Genomic DNA, 14,806 nt, shown 5'->3' on the forward strand with positions numbered 1-14,806 from the left:
CGAGTGGAAGAAACGAGCCGTTACGTCGTTGTCCTACCCGATACAATAAAGACGAACGCCTTTATCGAGCACCTTTTGCACCTGCTAATTTTACGGCAGCGAAATCGCCGCAAGACAGACGGACGATCGAACGGAGCAAAACAGAAAAACAATAAATATATCGAAAGGAAAATGTTAAGAATCTATCTATCTAATAAAATCAAAACATTTATATGAATTGCTTATTAAAAAGCAATCTACATTCTAAATTTTGATCCAAAAATCTTAAGAATCTCGCTTTCAATATTTTATATATTATTTCTCAAATTTAAACTTTTTAATTATTACAAAATCAACTCGGATTCGCATAAACAAGATCACTTATTTAAGAAAGAAAATTCGCATTCCATAATTTGATATATATACTTCCATGCGATCAAGTCAACTGCGCATAGCGTTTAATTATTAAATCAATATATTGGAATATGTAGAGTATATGTAGAGCTTTTTCTCGTAATATATTTCCGTGTAAGATTATGACATATTCTTGTTGTATAAAAAGATTTTTATGTAACGCTGTAATATTTTTATCGCATCGGAAAAGACCTCCTCTCTCCTTCAATCCCACGTGGAAAAATTAGATCAAACAATGCTTCCAATTAAATCACATATGTGTAGAATAGTAATGTAGATATAAACGTGGACAAACCATCAAAATCCAGCAACAATCTAAATATTTCATGACCCAAATTCAATGTGACACGATAACCAATAATTTCAGCGAAAAGCGTCAAATCATGCGTGATATAATGAACATCGACATACTGGTTGCGATAGCAGAAATCTTGTTACGTCAAATCGAGAATGATTTCGGCTACGATAATAATTTACTACGTGCTCTTCGATTAGTTTCATCAAGTTTTCGAAATGGTCCTGCAATATCGAGCAAAATCCAATAAAGAAATCTGAATATCGATCGAAAAAACTGCAGCGTGAATGTGTGAAAAATTTTTTGAAATAGCGTCTCACATACACACACACAAACAAAAATAATGGAAATCAATATTTTCCACGTGAATTTTTAATTACTGAGAAACCATTACCTTTTTTAATCTTTTTCCCTCTTTTTAAATCTGAATTATGTTATAGATTCTTCTAAACATATTTCTTTTATCCTTCCGTCTAATGTTATTATTTTTTGCAATCCAATTTTTTTATATGATTTACATCGCGATTCTGGTTTATCAAGTAATCCAGCTATTGACGTAATGTTTACGAGATAAATAAAAAAAAAGAATGCCCAGAAAATAAGCGTCATAATAAATATATCGTTTGGGATTATCCAATCAGAAATTTTTTAAATAGTTGAGCAACGGAAGCGACCAGATTCTAAACGGTGAACGATAATGAAGCGCAAATCTAAATCAATATAATTAAAAAAAAAAACAAAGATATGCGTTAATTGTTACCGGATAAAGTCGATGTTGTAAAGCCTTTTTTGTTTCGGATTACGTCACTTGACGTAAGTAATAAAATTCGATGGAAGGAGGCGACTTGCTTCTTCAAGGTAAAACGTGCTAAGATATTCGATTTCGCGATAAGCAATAACGACACGAGCCTTCGATGCGTAACCGTAGGCGTAGCGAGGAGCACCTTCGGAATCAGTATGATGCGTTCGATGATGAGCAAACAACACAGCAGGCTATCTCTAGGAGCTCACGAACGTTAGAGTAATATTTTCCAACCTTCTTTGCGTAATGGATTACTAAATGATGATAAAACAAATTGTGAAACATAAATAATGCGTCTAAAAAATATATTAAAGTATTATAATGAAAAATGTTAAAAAAAAATTCTATTAATTATTCGAAATAATTATTAAAATATCGCTCGCCGCTCAATATGTGCATATGTCTAATCACATGTGACGCTAATTGACTATTAATTAATTTTAGAACGCGATGTAATATAATTTCGATTTTCCACCGTGCGTTCGAGTTTTTTATCGATTATTTTAAAGCAAATAATAATTGTGAACAATACTTTTTCAATTCAATCATAATAATATTATATATAATACATATTGAGGCATACTCATTTCCCACAATATCATAAACGACGCTTAATCAATTTTGCTATCTCAGGCATGTTTCTTTCTGCGACACGCGATTATTCCGCTTGTCACTTGGCTGTCGTGGCAATTTCATCATATCGTGTGATAATTACACACGATGTGGTATACGAGATGGAATAATCGAGAGATCGGCCGAGGTACCGCTCTCGCTTATCGATTGATAAGCAGAGCTGTACTTTGTTCGTGGAAATACGAAAGACAATTGCGAGGGAAAGGTCTCGGAGAGATGAAGAGTTATTCAGATTCGATCAATTATATATGCGCGAATACACATTTTTCCCCGTTTTTTCACGTCGCTCACGCTGCTTATTAAGCTCTTAATTAATACAATGAAAGACTTCAATATCAAGCCACGGTTAAGTCACGCAAATGAAGATTTATATGTAATTATTCATGGATACATCATAGATGGAAATGAGACGCGAGAGTAAAAGTGCTCGCCCACGATGATTCGACGAAAGAAGAAAAAAATTCGCAAAAAAATTTGAACCACTACGAAAGAACTGAATAACTGATTGATTAGTGACGCGTCAATACTCATTTCCGTAAAATTCAGATGGAAATTCGTAGAGTTCTTTAATCTTAAATGCCTGCTGAATGTATGATCTTATCTCGTGCAAGAAGCGCTTATCAGTTATTAACGAGAAATGTAGATTGTTGGCAAAAATCGAAACTTTTAGAGAAATTTTTGTATTTATTGAATCAACACATACACTCACGCACACATACAAACATGCATTATGAGACAGCAAATAATTTATATAGAGAATCCATAGGAGATAAGATTATTCTCATGGTATTGATATAGAATATCGAAAGGATAGAGAGAGATGAGAATTTTCCGACCACAAATGATGATGATGATGATTCGGCAAATAAAGCAAAACACCAGATGTATGTTGTATTACTTTCATGTCATTTATTAATCGAAATTCAGTAGTAATTTAACTTCCGCCATTCTAACAAAACGTATGTTCACCATCATTCGCCAGATTTTTATTTTTACGTGTTAATAATAATTAAGATTTAATTATATTAATAATATACAGCATAGAGATAAAAAGGGCAGGGAAAAGAATTGTTTACAAATGCGTATTGTTTAACGATTTCGTGTATACGTGTATCTCTAAGTTACGTATCTTTACATGTCTCTTTGTCGCCTCTCTCTTATGTGCACATCGCTCGCAATTTACAGCAGCCGTACGCGTTAATATTTTAAGAAAACGATCGGAAATTAAAATCCATCGAAATCAGTGTAATTTTTATGAGTTTACATTTCGACGTTTTTACAGATACGCATATTATAATTATGTGATTTATAAATGAAAAAAATTATTTAAATATAAAATACAAAATATAAATTGTAAAATTGTCAGAAAAATTCTCAGAAAAATACGTTTCAAGTTTAAAATAAAAATTTAATACAAAACATACGTGAGATATTAAAGATGGTATTTTATATTTAAATATTTCTGTCAACTTTATTTGAAATATCAATCAAGCTATATATATATATTTTTTTTTTTTTTAACAAACATATATATAACAAATAATTGAAATTATACCGATTTCATTCTCTGCACGGGATCGAATCGAAGAGCGCGGTTGTTTTGTGAAATCATTATTATTGATTCTGTCAAATAAGAAAGAAGGAAAAAATTAGTTTAGCCTCGGAGAATGATCCAATTATCAATTGTCAAATTTCAATTTGTTTGCTCATGGCAATGCGCCCAGAATACAATTTCCTTAACGAACAACTGAGCTCCTCGATTTTCATACGTCCGAACATGTTGTTCGCTACGATCGCAATAATCGACATTGATCTTTCGTCAATCGCACGCGTACACTTTTATGTCACTCGCTTTTCACACTTCTTTTTGCCCCCTTTTTTTATATGTTCAAAAAAAACGTTGAATTTTGCGCGAACAACTCATTCATTTCTCAATTTTGCATTAATTTCTCTCTCTCTCTCTCTCTCTCTCTCTCTTTCTCTTGCTCTCTCTCATTCACTCTTTCTCTCTTTTTCTCTCTTGCTCGTGTTTCGCTCTAAAAAACGAACGATTCCGATTATTCAGCCAATAAAATCACCCAATGCGATCGATCACTGTTAATTTCGATGCCGGGGACGCCCATTCTTTTTGCGCGAGAGCTAAATTATAAGCATTCGTCAATCTTGCAAAGATTCTCATAATCGTGCGCTTCGCTACAATGCCGATGAGTAAAATCGTTTGTCGACATAACAAAATCACGGCCATGTACTCGTTTTTCCTTTCCTTTCCTCTCTCTCTCTCTCTCTCTCTCTCTCTCTCTCTCTCTCTCTCTCTCTCTCTCTCTCAATCAATCAAATTATACATCTAAACGATCAAAATTTTATGGGGAAAAGTTGTATTGCTTTCTCTCGTTTCGTTTCTCACAACAAATTTAACCGCGATGGCAGATGATTTTGTTAGTTCAACAAATCTTTACATTAAGATAAATATAGACTTGTTACGTATCCTCGTATCATATCATATCATTGCATAATTTCACATAAATTAATATTAATATATATATATATATATATATATATATATATATATATATATATATATGTATGTATATGTATGTATATTTACTAATATATATAATATATAATACATACATTTATTACATATATTTATTTTTTTACACAATATAATATTACATCTAATATTATATTTAATTAATTAATATTAATATTTTACATGATGATAATACGATAAGAAAATGTGCATCAAATCTATATGCATCTTTATGAATCAATTTTTTCTATCTTCCTTGCCTTTCATCCTCTTTTTCTCTTCTTTGACATTTTTAAAAAAAAAAAAAAAGGTAGTAACTAGTATGCAATAACAAACGTTGATGAAAATTCAAACATCCATATCACCATACAACATTCTTTTAACATATCTCATATGCAACTTGTTAATGTGACGCAAATATTATTATTATAATAATATGTGATTAATTAATTAATGCAAAATATTTGTAGGCAATGCGCTTCTCGAAGGAAAATTTTCCTATCAATATTTAATTCGCTAACAACTTTTTATACGGCAGTAAAAAGGATCGCATCATAAAATCAATGTGCAGGGCAATCTCCGCAACGCGGAATTTATAATTCACGAGCGTCAATTGAATTATTCGGGAACAGCGTGTATAAAAAATATACACATGTATATGCAAATGGCGCAAGTGAAATCTTTTAAATCATTTTAATAATGAACGTCATACGTCAATTCCTATGTCATTCATGAATGCGATATATTTGCGTTTTAAAAATAAATTTACAGCACTTTTAAATTGAACGTTGCGGCATTGTGTAATCACTTACATGATTACAATTATTGAGATTGCACTTGCCATTGAAATTAAAAACGGATTTACAATTAAAAGCATCGACATATATTTCACCGATTATGTTTTTGCCAGCACTGGATTTAATCAATAAAATGTATGAAAATTTCATTAACAAAATCTTTATCAAAGCTTGCAATGTGATCTCTTAAAAAAAAAAGTGGAATTTCTCGTAAGTGATCACTATTTCTTGGCAAATACGATCCTTGGGAGGCGCGAAAATAAAGCCAACGGAGTCGAAAATATATTCGACATATTGCGCTATCTCGAAGAAATGTGGAAAGATCCCCGGTGATAAGCAACAACGGCCAATTGAGCAAATAATCACAGAAGCTATGACTGATAATAATATACATAATCGCGGATGTCATTATCGTAATGTAATATACAGTAAAACCGCTATATTTTGAGCAGAGAGAATAATACGTCACACTAACAATAAGTATAAGAGATGAGCTTTTTTGTTTCCTGATAAAAAAAGAAGGTTCTATTAACATCGCATTTGCAAATATTTTCGCACAACATGTTTAAGCGAATTTCCGAGATTTAACGCAAGTTTGTAATCTTTTCGAGTAGAATTTGAATGTTCACGAAACTGCTATGAGATTTTCGCCATATTTCGTGAAATTGATTCGAATTTTCCTCCTTTGTAAAAACAGATTTTGTACTGTGAATCATTTAATATGAAGTAAATATCAGTAGCAAGTCAAAAGTCGATCCAGTCAACAAGCAAAGCCGCATAATATTTCAGAAACACTCCCATAGCTGATGGTTCCAAATCGACTATGAATTTACAAAATATAAACGTTTCTACACCGTCATTATTACAGACAATAATTACGTATGTGAATAAAAAGAGGATAATCAGGGAAAGACACTGTAATGCATGAGACTGACATTAGCGCGATCTTAATGACGTCGGGCGACATAATGTCTGAAATTTCTTGGAGCAAACTTACGGGAAAATGGAAACGTTTCCATTACACATCTCGCCGGCATCAGTAAATGGATCTAACAAGGATTTGACGCGATGATGGCGCGGCGATTATGTCAAAGAAGGACGACTGTATTCCAATGAATGAGGAGGCTAACGAGCGTCGCTAATGCAGGAAGGACTCAATGGCTCTATCTTCGCACGAGGATGGACGGTCTAATATCGGATCTCGTAAAATTGCAAAGCTCGTCCCGGTAGGCAAATATACCTCCATCGCGAGCGTGAGCCACTGTGATAGTCATAGATAAGACCTTAATGCTCGGACGATAGTACAAAGAGCGAATATGCATTAACTGATTATAGAAGATGTTAATTCATAGTGTGCAAAAAAACTATCGATCGTAATAAAGAAGCTGAACTTTCAAATTCGTGAGAAGACAAATTATCAGACGAATAAATGTATGTGTAATTCCTGAAATTAAATTCAAAGGAATTTTTTACAACACTCTATATTTGTTAATTTCATTTCTATTAATTCAAATTCTATGTAGAAATATTTTATAAAGATATTCACATATTATATTGGCAGAAAGACAACAAGTATTGTCTTTATAAATAATAGCGCCAAAGACTAGATTCATTTTATAAAAATATTCGAAATCAAATAGTATCACGTATCATAGACGCGCAACGGCTGAATACTCTTAAGTAGGGTCTGACAGGGCCAAAAGGTTGGGTCGCACTCAGGATACTGTGCCATTATCGGAACGTCGAAGAATTACGGAAATGAATGGCCCGCGATGCGTTAAGCGCATTATAACGATCAAGAATTACGGTGATTAGCGGGTCGCGCGGTGGCCGCTTCGTCCAGAGAGTCATCTCCGGTGCGGTAGGCCTCGGCGAGGTGCCTTACGAGGTGGGCCCTCCTTATTAAGGTTCCCCGACGCGCGCTCCATAGCACGATCGTCATGCATCCCTATAAAAATATCTCTCTCTTCCTAAATTGGACCATGAATTACAAGCTGCGGCTTCGCCGCGCGTTTTCGCCCCTAAACGACTCTTTTAACTCGCCAAGTATATGCCGTTATTAACGCGTACCGAGCAGTTTATACATATCTAGCGCATCGTTACGCAGCCTCAACTGTCAGACGCAAGTACGACACCGCGGAAGCATATAAATTACCGTCGGTATTTCGGTAAATACATGCAATGTCAACGCGATGTTTCGGGCATTAATAGACTATGACAAACGGGTTTGTTGAACTACCTTATTCAAGTAAGAACGTGCCCATCAGGAATGCGCTTTTTACGATGATCCGAGTGGTAATGAGTCGCCAATGCCATTATCATCATTCTGTTGTTTTAAGCATTCTAATTACAATGACCAAAGAAATGTGTAAAGTAAAAATATAAATCGTGCAATTAATGTTAATAATAAAATTTAAAAAAAAAATAGAAAAATTGTATGAAAAATTTCCTGACAATCAAGTCAATGTCTAGAAAATAATATCTTCTTTACATTAATATTAAATTTAATAAAAGATTAAATAGTCATGCGACGGGAAAGTCGCAAAGCTGGCAAATTGAAACAATCGAAGGACAACAACTGTCAGACATACCAGCACATCGACAAACGATGACGCCAGACGGATAAATTCGCACGACACGCTGTGTAACGAGCCTACCGATGAAAAAGAAAAAGAGGTGACGCCGCGTTTCGCGTAGGCACATTGTTGGTACATCGTCGCAACTAACCAAGGTACCACACAACGATCGAAGTGGAAAATAAATCGCCGGAGAGAGAAAGAGAGAGAGAGAGAGAGCAAAGGTGCGCGTCGGCGCTATGAAGTTTGCGACCACCTACGCATTTCACGACGCCGAGAAAGAGCCGTAAAAAAGGCGGAGAGTCGATCGAAAGGGTTCAATAGTTAAAAAAAAAACGGCTGAACAAAGCAACCCCAAAAGGTGATCGAGGGGACTCGCGATAATGGAAAGAGATCTTTTTGCGAATGCATCGCGTGACGTTTTTACGTGCGTATTCAAAACACTGTCCCGAGATCGTTAATTGCTAACGCCTAGAATTATACGGCAAAATATTATAGAGCAGATTGGAAAACATTGGTACTCTACGCGATTATCGAAGCGAGAGAGAGAGAGAGAGAGAGAGAGAGAGAGAGAGAGAGAGCAAGACGCACAAAAAAGCGCGTGAATATTCAGGATGGGGGTGCTGCACGAGACACGTGACCACCTCCGTGCCGAACGATTTAAAAACAACATCAAAAAAAGTGAAACCTTGACGAAGCACTAGAAAAAGAAAAAACAAACATACGCTTGATCTTGTCTCGATTTCGAACGCGTGGCTTTTTGAGACGTAATTTAAATTTCATAGAGCGTGTAAGGTCATGTTTGTTTCTCGTAGAAAAACCTATCGTTCTACACATCTATATACAGAATAAAACATCGCTGAAGATTTTAACTGAATTAAGCAGATATTTCTATGCCAAATAGTAAATGTCACGCGGGGAAAATAAAATTTTGCAATTGTCTAAAATATTGACTAAGGATAAGATTCTTTTAATTATAACAATGTATGATGATGCGTGTAGTTTTTGATCATTATTTGAAATTATCAAATATTATAAAATATGTAAAGAAAATTTCTCGTGTATCTATTCTTATTATTACATTTTCTCTGATCATTTAAAATTTAAAAACTACATTTAACAACTTAATTTTACCGACGGCGAGAATGACAGCTTCGGTATCTTTAATCAGTGTCTCTGTATGTTTCATATCACACGTGAATTAGTTATGCGCGCCGAGATTCACAGAAGCAACGAATAAAAGAAACCAAAATTTTGTGCGAGATGATACGTATGAAGAGACGATCGGCAAACAAATAAAAAAAGATTAGGTAAAAGCGCATCTGCTCTACATAAGAACAATCTAAAATTTCATATATCATTTATGCGAGAAATACTCTTTTTTCACAGCACTTTAAATTTTATATTCTGGCTTTCATCGCCTTCTGTCATAAAATTTAAAATACATTATAAGATCTGACAAGAGAGCATAAATATGAGCGAGGGCTTGTACTATTCTTTACAATACAAACATTATACGATAATCTGGACAATTAATAACATTTCCATGTAAATCACATAGTTTATCATCGTCTAATATTACACACTTCGTGACGTAAAACACTTTCAGTATTTGCTATTGCGCGTGAACTGCGTGCGTCAGCTTCGCATCTGCCTAAGCTCTTTAAAAAAAAAAAACAAAAAAAAAACAATCCAGACAGAAGAGAAAACGAATGAAACGAGAAGCGAGGTGAGGCAAGGGAAAACACAGATTGAGAGAGCGAGAGGAAGAATCTTCGATACCGTGCCCGGCAGCGATGGAAGGCGACGAGATTCTCGACGCCGCGCTCAACTCCCGAGCAAGTATCCGGGTATCGATAATATTGACAATGACAATAATAATAATTAAATTATAATAATCGCAATAATAATAATAATAATAAGTGACAATATTAATGGTGGCGAATATTATAATAGTAATAATAATGTAAGATCATCGCGTTAACGCCGGATTTGCCACATTTACAACATTTTATCGAGACCAGACAATGAACGTCACAATATAATAATAATAATGTGATAATATATATAATATAATAGTAATGTAATAATAAACATAATAATAATAATAATAATAATAATAATAATAATAATAATACACAATAATGATATAAGAACATAGCTAAAAATCTTCCGATTTATACATAGACATAGAGCTTTCGAATGTATCGCTACACATTTCGCGTTTTCTCATATACATATATATCCTTTTTTCTCTATTTTTATATATAATATATCTTCATCTACATACATACATATATATATATATATATATATATATATATAGATCTTTTTTCGCGTGTGTGTATATGTACACATATAGATTTATGTATACTTACTCTTTATACAGAAGAGGTTTTTCGCGCGAGGGGGATCTGTCTTGCCATCTCGCTAGGATTTCGCACGCGCTTTCCCGACACGTGTTCCCTCTCCGATGTATATGTGGACGTTCCTGTCCCTTTCATATATACATATATATATATATACATATATATATATATATATATATATATATATATATATATTTAGGTATGTATATATATAAAAAGTCCCTCTTTTTTTTCTACTTTGTCGTGCCGCATATTCTTTGTTTCTCTCCCTGCCTTCTCTCTTTATCTTTTTCTCCTCCGTCTATTCCAGCTTCTGCGTCTGCTTTTCTCGCTCGCCGACAACGATGACGACGACGACGATGACAATGACGACGACTCATGTTCTCTCTCACTTAACTTACTAGCTTTATCTAGTACATTATTTACAGTCCATATTTATACTTATGTTACATCATCCGCCGAGTTTGCTCCGAGCAAATCCCGCGCGAACACAACACTCGCTCCTAACATACGTTCTCTTTTTGTCGCCCGTTCGTCCGTCCGTAATTGTCCCGCAAATTTCAAACTCTCTTCACAGACGATAAGCGAGAAAATCGCTCACGGAAAGGACATCCTTGCGACGCATATTTTCGTGTCCGACATTCGATCCCCGCTTTCTTCGCGGATGAGAGAAAGGAATAAAAACACATCTCCGTTCTTTTTAGCCGCTTCCTTGCTTCCAAGTCCGTCTCGCATCCTGTTATTAACAATCTCTCTTCAGGTTTCTGTCAGAGACCATCGAGTAAATTCACTTCCGTTCACCAATGACGACGAAAGAACAACAACAATAACAGCAAACAGGCAACAAAGTCCGTGGTCCAGCTCGGACTCCGCGAACAGACGAACGGGCCGCGACCTGACCGCACGAAAGAGGAACGTCATCACTACGGCTGTACCCTTCGAGAGAACGACACACTCGCTCTTCTTGGGATGGGAAAAACACGATGAGAAGGTATCACTTATCACCGGGACATTGTCGATGAAGGAAATAACCGCAACAGTGCGAGCAACGATGAGATGATGACGACGACGAAAATATTCCGAAGAACTCGGATGAAGAATGTTCGCGAATGGCCGTGACTTGTCCTTCCTTATCCCGTCTTTCTCTCATTCCATCTGTTTCGTTCAGAGCTTTCATCCTCTTTTCGGATCAGAGCGCGGCGGTCAAGGTCGACAAAAGATCGCGAGCCGAACGCGTCAGCTCGTCAGCCTCCCCGGTGGACCGGTTTGGGCCTCGTTGAACCCCGTTGAATCTCGTTGAACGAGCCACCATTTCGTACCCTCGTTTCGATAACGAGCGCCGCCATCCGGCAGGTAGAAAGGGCGCCGTGAATCCATCAGCTACGAAGTCGTGTAACTGCCGGTGCGTGCCTGAAGGTAGTGATGATAAAACGGCGGCAGAGTTGTCGTTTCCGCCGACGACACGTTGGTCGAGTTCTGCGAGGTTACTGCGAGGCCCAATGGGGGAGGCCCCGGCGAACGCTAGTGAGCCGCAAGCGAGTGAGCCGTAAGGGCCTGCGGGCTGAGCATCGGCGGACTGTGGCTGTGGCCCATGGGCGAGCCGTGCAGGTGATCCTGCGGATGATAACCCTGATGAAGGCCGCCTTGTCCCTGGTGGCCCGGTGGCATGCCCTCCATCATACCGTCACCGAGCGTATTCGGCGGCGTCATCCTCTTCTCCTTCTGTCGTCGATTACAGAACCACACCCTCACGACTTCCTTTTCGAGTTGCAGCGAGTCCGCTAGCGAGGTGATCTCTTGAGCCGAGGGTTTAGGCTGTTTGTGAAAGTGTTGCTCGAGCGCGCCCTTAACCGATACTTCGATGGACGTTCTCTTCTTCCGCTTCCTACCCTGAGCGGCGATCTTGTCAATGCTCGTCGGCGAGCCGGTCGTCGAATCCGCTTCCTCCAGCCACTTCTGCAGCAATGGTTTCAACTTACACATATTCTTGAAGCTCAATTGTAAAGCTTCAAACCTGCAAATTGTCGTCTGAGAAAAAACGTTGCCGTAGAGAGTACCGAGTGCGAGACCGACGTCCGCCTGAGTGAAGCCGAGCTTGATGCGTCGCTGTTTAAACTGCTTGGCGAAGGCCTCGAGATCGTCCGACGTCGGCGTGTCTTCCTCGCCGGCGCTGTGATCCCTGTCGAGAGGATGCCCCGCGTGCAGCGGATGTCCCGACGGTGGACTGTGATTGTGCGCGTCCCTCAAATGGTGAGGTAATCCGGTCTGATGATTGTGCAGCTGATGCGGATGCTGGTGCGGATGCTGATGCAGCATGCCATTCATCGCCGCGTGGTACTGTTGCAGGGTAGTGGGCGAGGCCGCGCCACCGCTGGGGTTGTAATGCGCCGACGGAACGACCGGTGCATGCCAAGAGTGAGGCGAGGCCATGCCTGGGGATTGATGCGGGCCCCGATGGTGCATGCCTTGGTCCGTTGCGGTTGCCGCGGCTGCCGCGGTTAGTGGTTTCACATCAAGACTCGCATTAGCTTGATGGGGATGATGATGAGGATGATGAGTGGTATGGTGCATGCCCATCGAAGCCGCCCAGGGATCACTGCCAGGTTGTAGGCTCACCCAAGGATTCGCCGAGGAGAGACTCGCCGCCGGATGAGAAAGTCCGTTCGGCGACGGCGAGGATGTCACCTGATGGTGATGGTGATGATGATGATGATGCTGCGGCGCCGGCATATACTTCATCTCCCCGGCGTCGGCGGCGCTGCGGGGCGAGCCCGAAGAATAGCCACCTACGGCGATGTTCATTCCGATCGTTGTACCCGAACCACCATCCAGGTCGGTAGACACTGCGCTACTAATCGGCATGTACGTGGTAGCGGCCATCTACTTTCCGCTCGTCGAGAGGTTTCGCAAAACCCCTTCGGTGTAGTTCCACGGCGTGGAACGTCCACGGGGTACGTGCGGATTCTGCAGAGCGCACCCCTTTCACACAACAAAATTTCCAAACCCTTGATTTTCCTCGATAGATTAAAAACGAAGATTTTTATATTTCGATGAGAAATCTCCACGATAATATTGATTGTCGCGATGGAGTCTCCTCGCAAGACCTCGTGCTATCAGTTGTACGCTTAGTCACTTTACAATGACGTACGATCGTACGATACTCGAGTTTTTTTAATCACTATTCACTCGTGGCACAATCCACAGTTCGCGATGACACACTGAGTACCAGACAAAGCTGGTCATCGCTCTTGACGAACTTTCGTCCATAGTTTCTCAAAATAATCATGCACGCGACGATATAGAAACATCGACGAGTCCACGAAGGATGAGGCGTTCGTGTACCGTCTTCTTGGGTCTTCTCCGACGGGGTGGATCCCCGCGGAAAAAAAAGCGTGAATCGGAGCACCGCTTTGTCGCGGCACTCCGGTTCTTCCTTTCTTCTTGTAGCACGAGAATCACAAGCAAAAGATCGCTCTCTGGTTCCGACCCTTCCGAGAAGTCACTCGCGACCAAGGATATCGATTTAGCCGAGATCACACATTCCTGGAGGGGATTCGAACTTGTCGAATAATCACTATCTCTTGAAAACGACGACGATGTCTAGATCGATGCGAGGATTACTCCACACTGGTGTTGTGTCCGTGGCCCCGACGTGGTAAACGCGAACCGATGACGACGACGCACGGCGCGACTACACTCGGGGGTTGTCACCGCGGACCGAGCAACGAGCAAGCGACCGACCGGCTCGGCGTAAAGGGACGTACGACGGTAATCGCGGAACGGAAGAGACTCGACTCGGCGGGAGTAGAGTAAGTATATGATGTCGTGCGTGTATGTTCCTTCTGGCGGCGGATGTCCCTCTCTTTACGTGAGTGTACGTGAGTGTGCGTATACATACGGTATACGTGTATGCGTGAGTGTGGGTGAGAGAATACGGGGAGAGAGATAATGTATATATGTGTGTGAGAGAGAGAGAGAGAGAGAGCAAGAGAGTGAATGTGAATGTGTATGTGTATGTGTATGTGTGTATGGCGACGGAGGAGAGACGGGTTAGAAAGATCTCGCTCGGGCTTTCATGCGTTATGCATGTCGTAGCTGAGAGCGACTGACTGCCTCGCCTCGCAGCTCGCTCGAGGTTCCCGAGGCTCCCGGTGCCGCTTGTGGTGGAGGTACGTCATGCGCGCCACCGTCATCTTCATCCCTACCAAAGTTGGGTATTGCGTTCGTGATTGGTCGACCTCGCAAGGTGGCCGTCGATGTACGTCAGCATCAGGCGGAACCTGAACAAGACCTGCCTACAAAGGCAGGCGAGGCACCCCAGGCGCCAGTCCTTCTCGACCCCCTCTTGTTGTCGCTCGACTACGCTCTCGCCAGGCTAACGATGCTCGTTCGCTGATGCCGTCGACGTTGC

General features: G+C 39.6%; 1 protein-coding gene across 1 annotated transcript in view; it reads right to left on the reverse strand.

Annotated features, from left to right (window-relative positions):
- The window catches only part of LOC126858450 (POU domain protein CF1A), a 43,546-nt gene extending 28,996 nt beyond the window's left edge, over positions 1 to 14,550 (reverse strand). The window contains exon 1 of the mRNA XM_050608790.1: positions 10,405 to 14,550. Coding sequence (XP_050464747.1) covers positions 11,917 to 13,275 — 1,359 coding nt within the window. The 5' untranslated portion in view covers positions 13,276 to 14,550 and the 3' untranslated portion in view covers positions 10,405 to 11,916. The remainder of the gene's footprint in view (positions 1 to 10,404) is intronic.
- Between the last annotated feature and the right edge of the window lie 256 nt (positions 14,551 to 14,806).

The sequence above is a fragment of the Cataglyphis hispanica genome, chromosome 25 (assembly GCF_021464435.1).
Source record: "Cataglyphis hispanica isolate Lineage 1 chromosome 25, ULB_Chis1_1.0, whole genome shotgun sequence".
In the NCBI taxonomy this organism is placed as follows: domain Eukaryota; kingdom Metazoa; phylum Arthropoda; class Insecta; order Hymenoptera; family Formicidae; genus Cataglyphis; species Cataglyphis hispanica.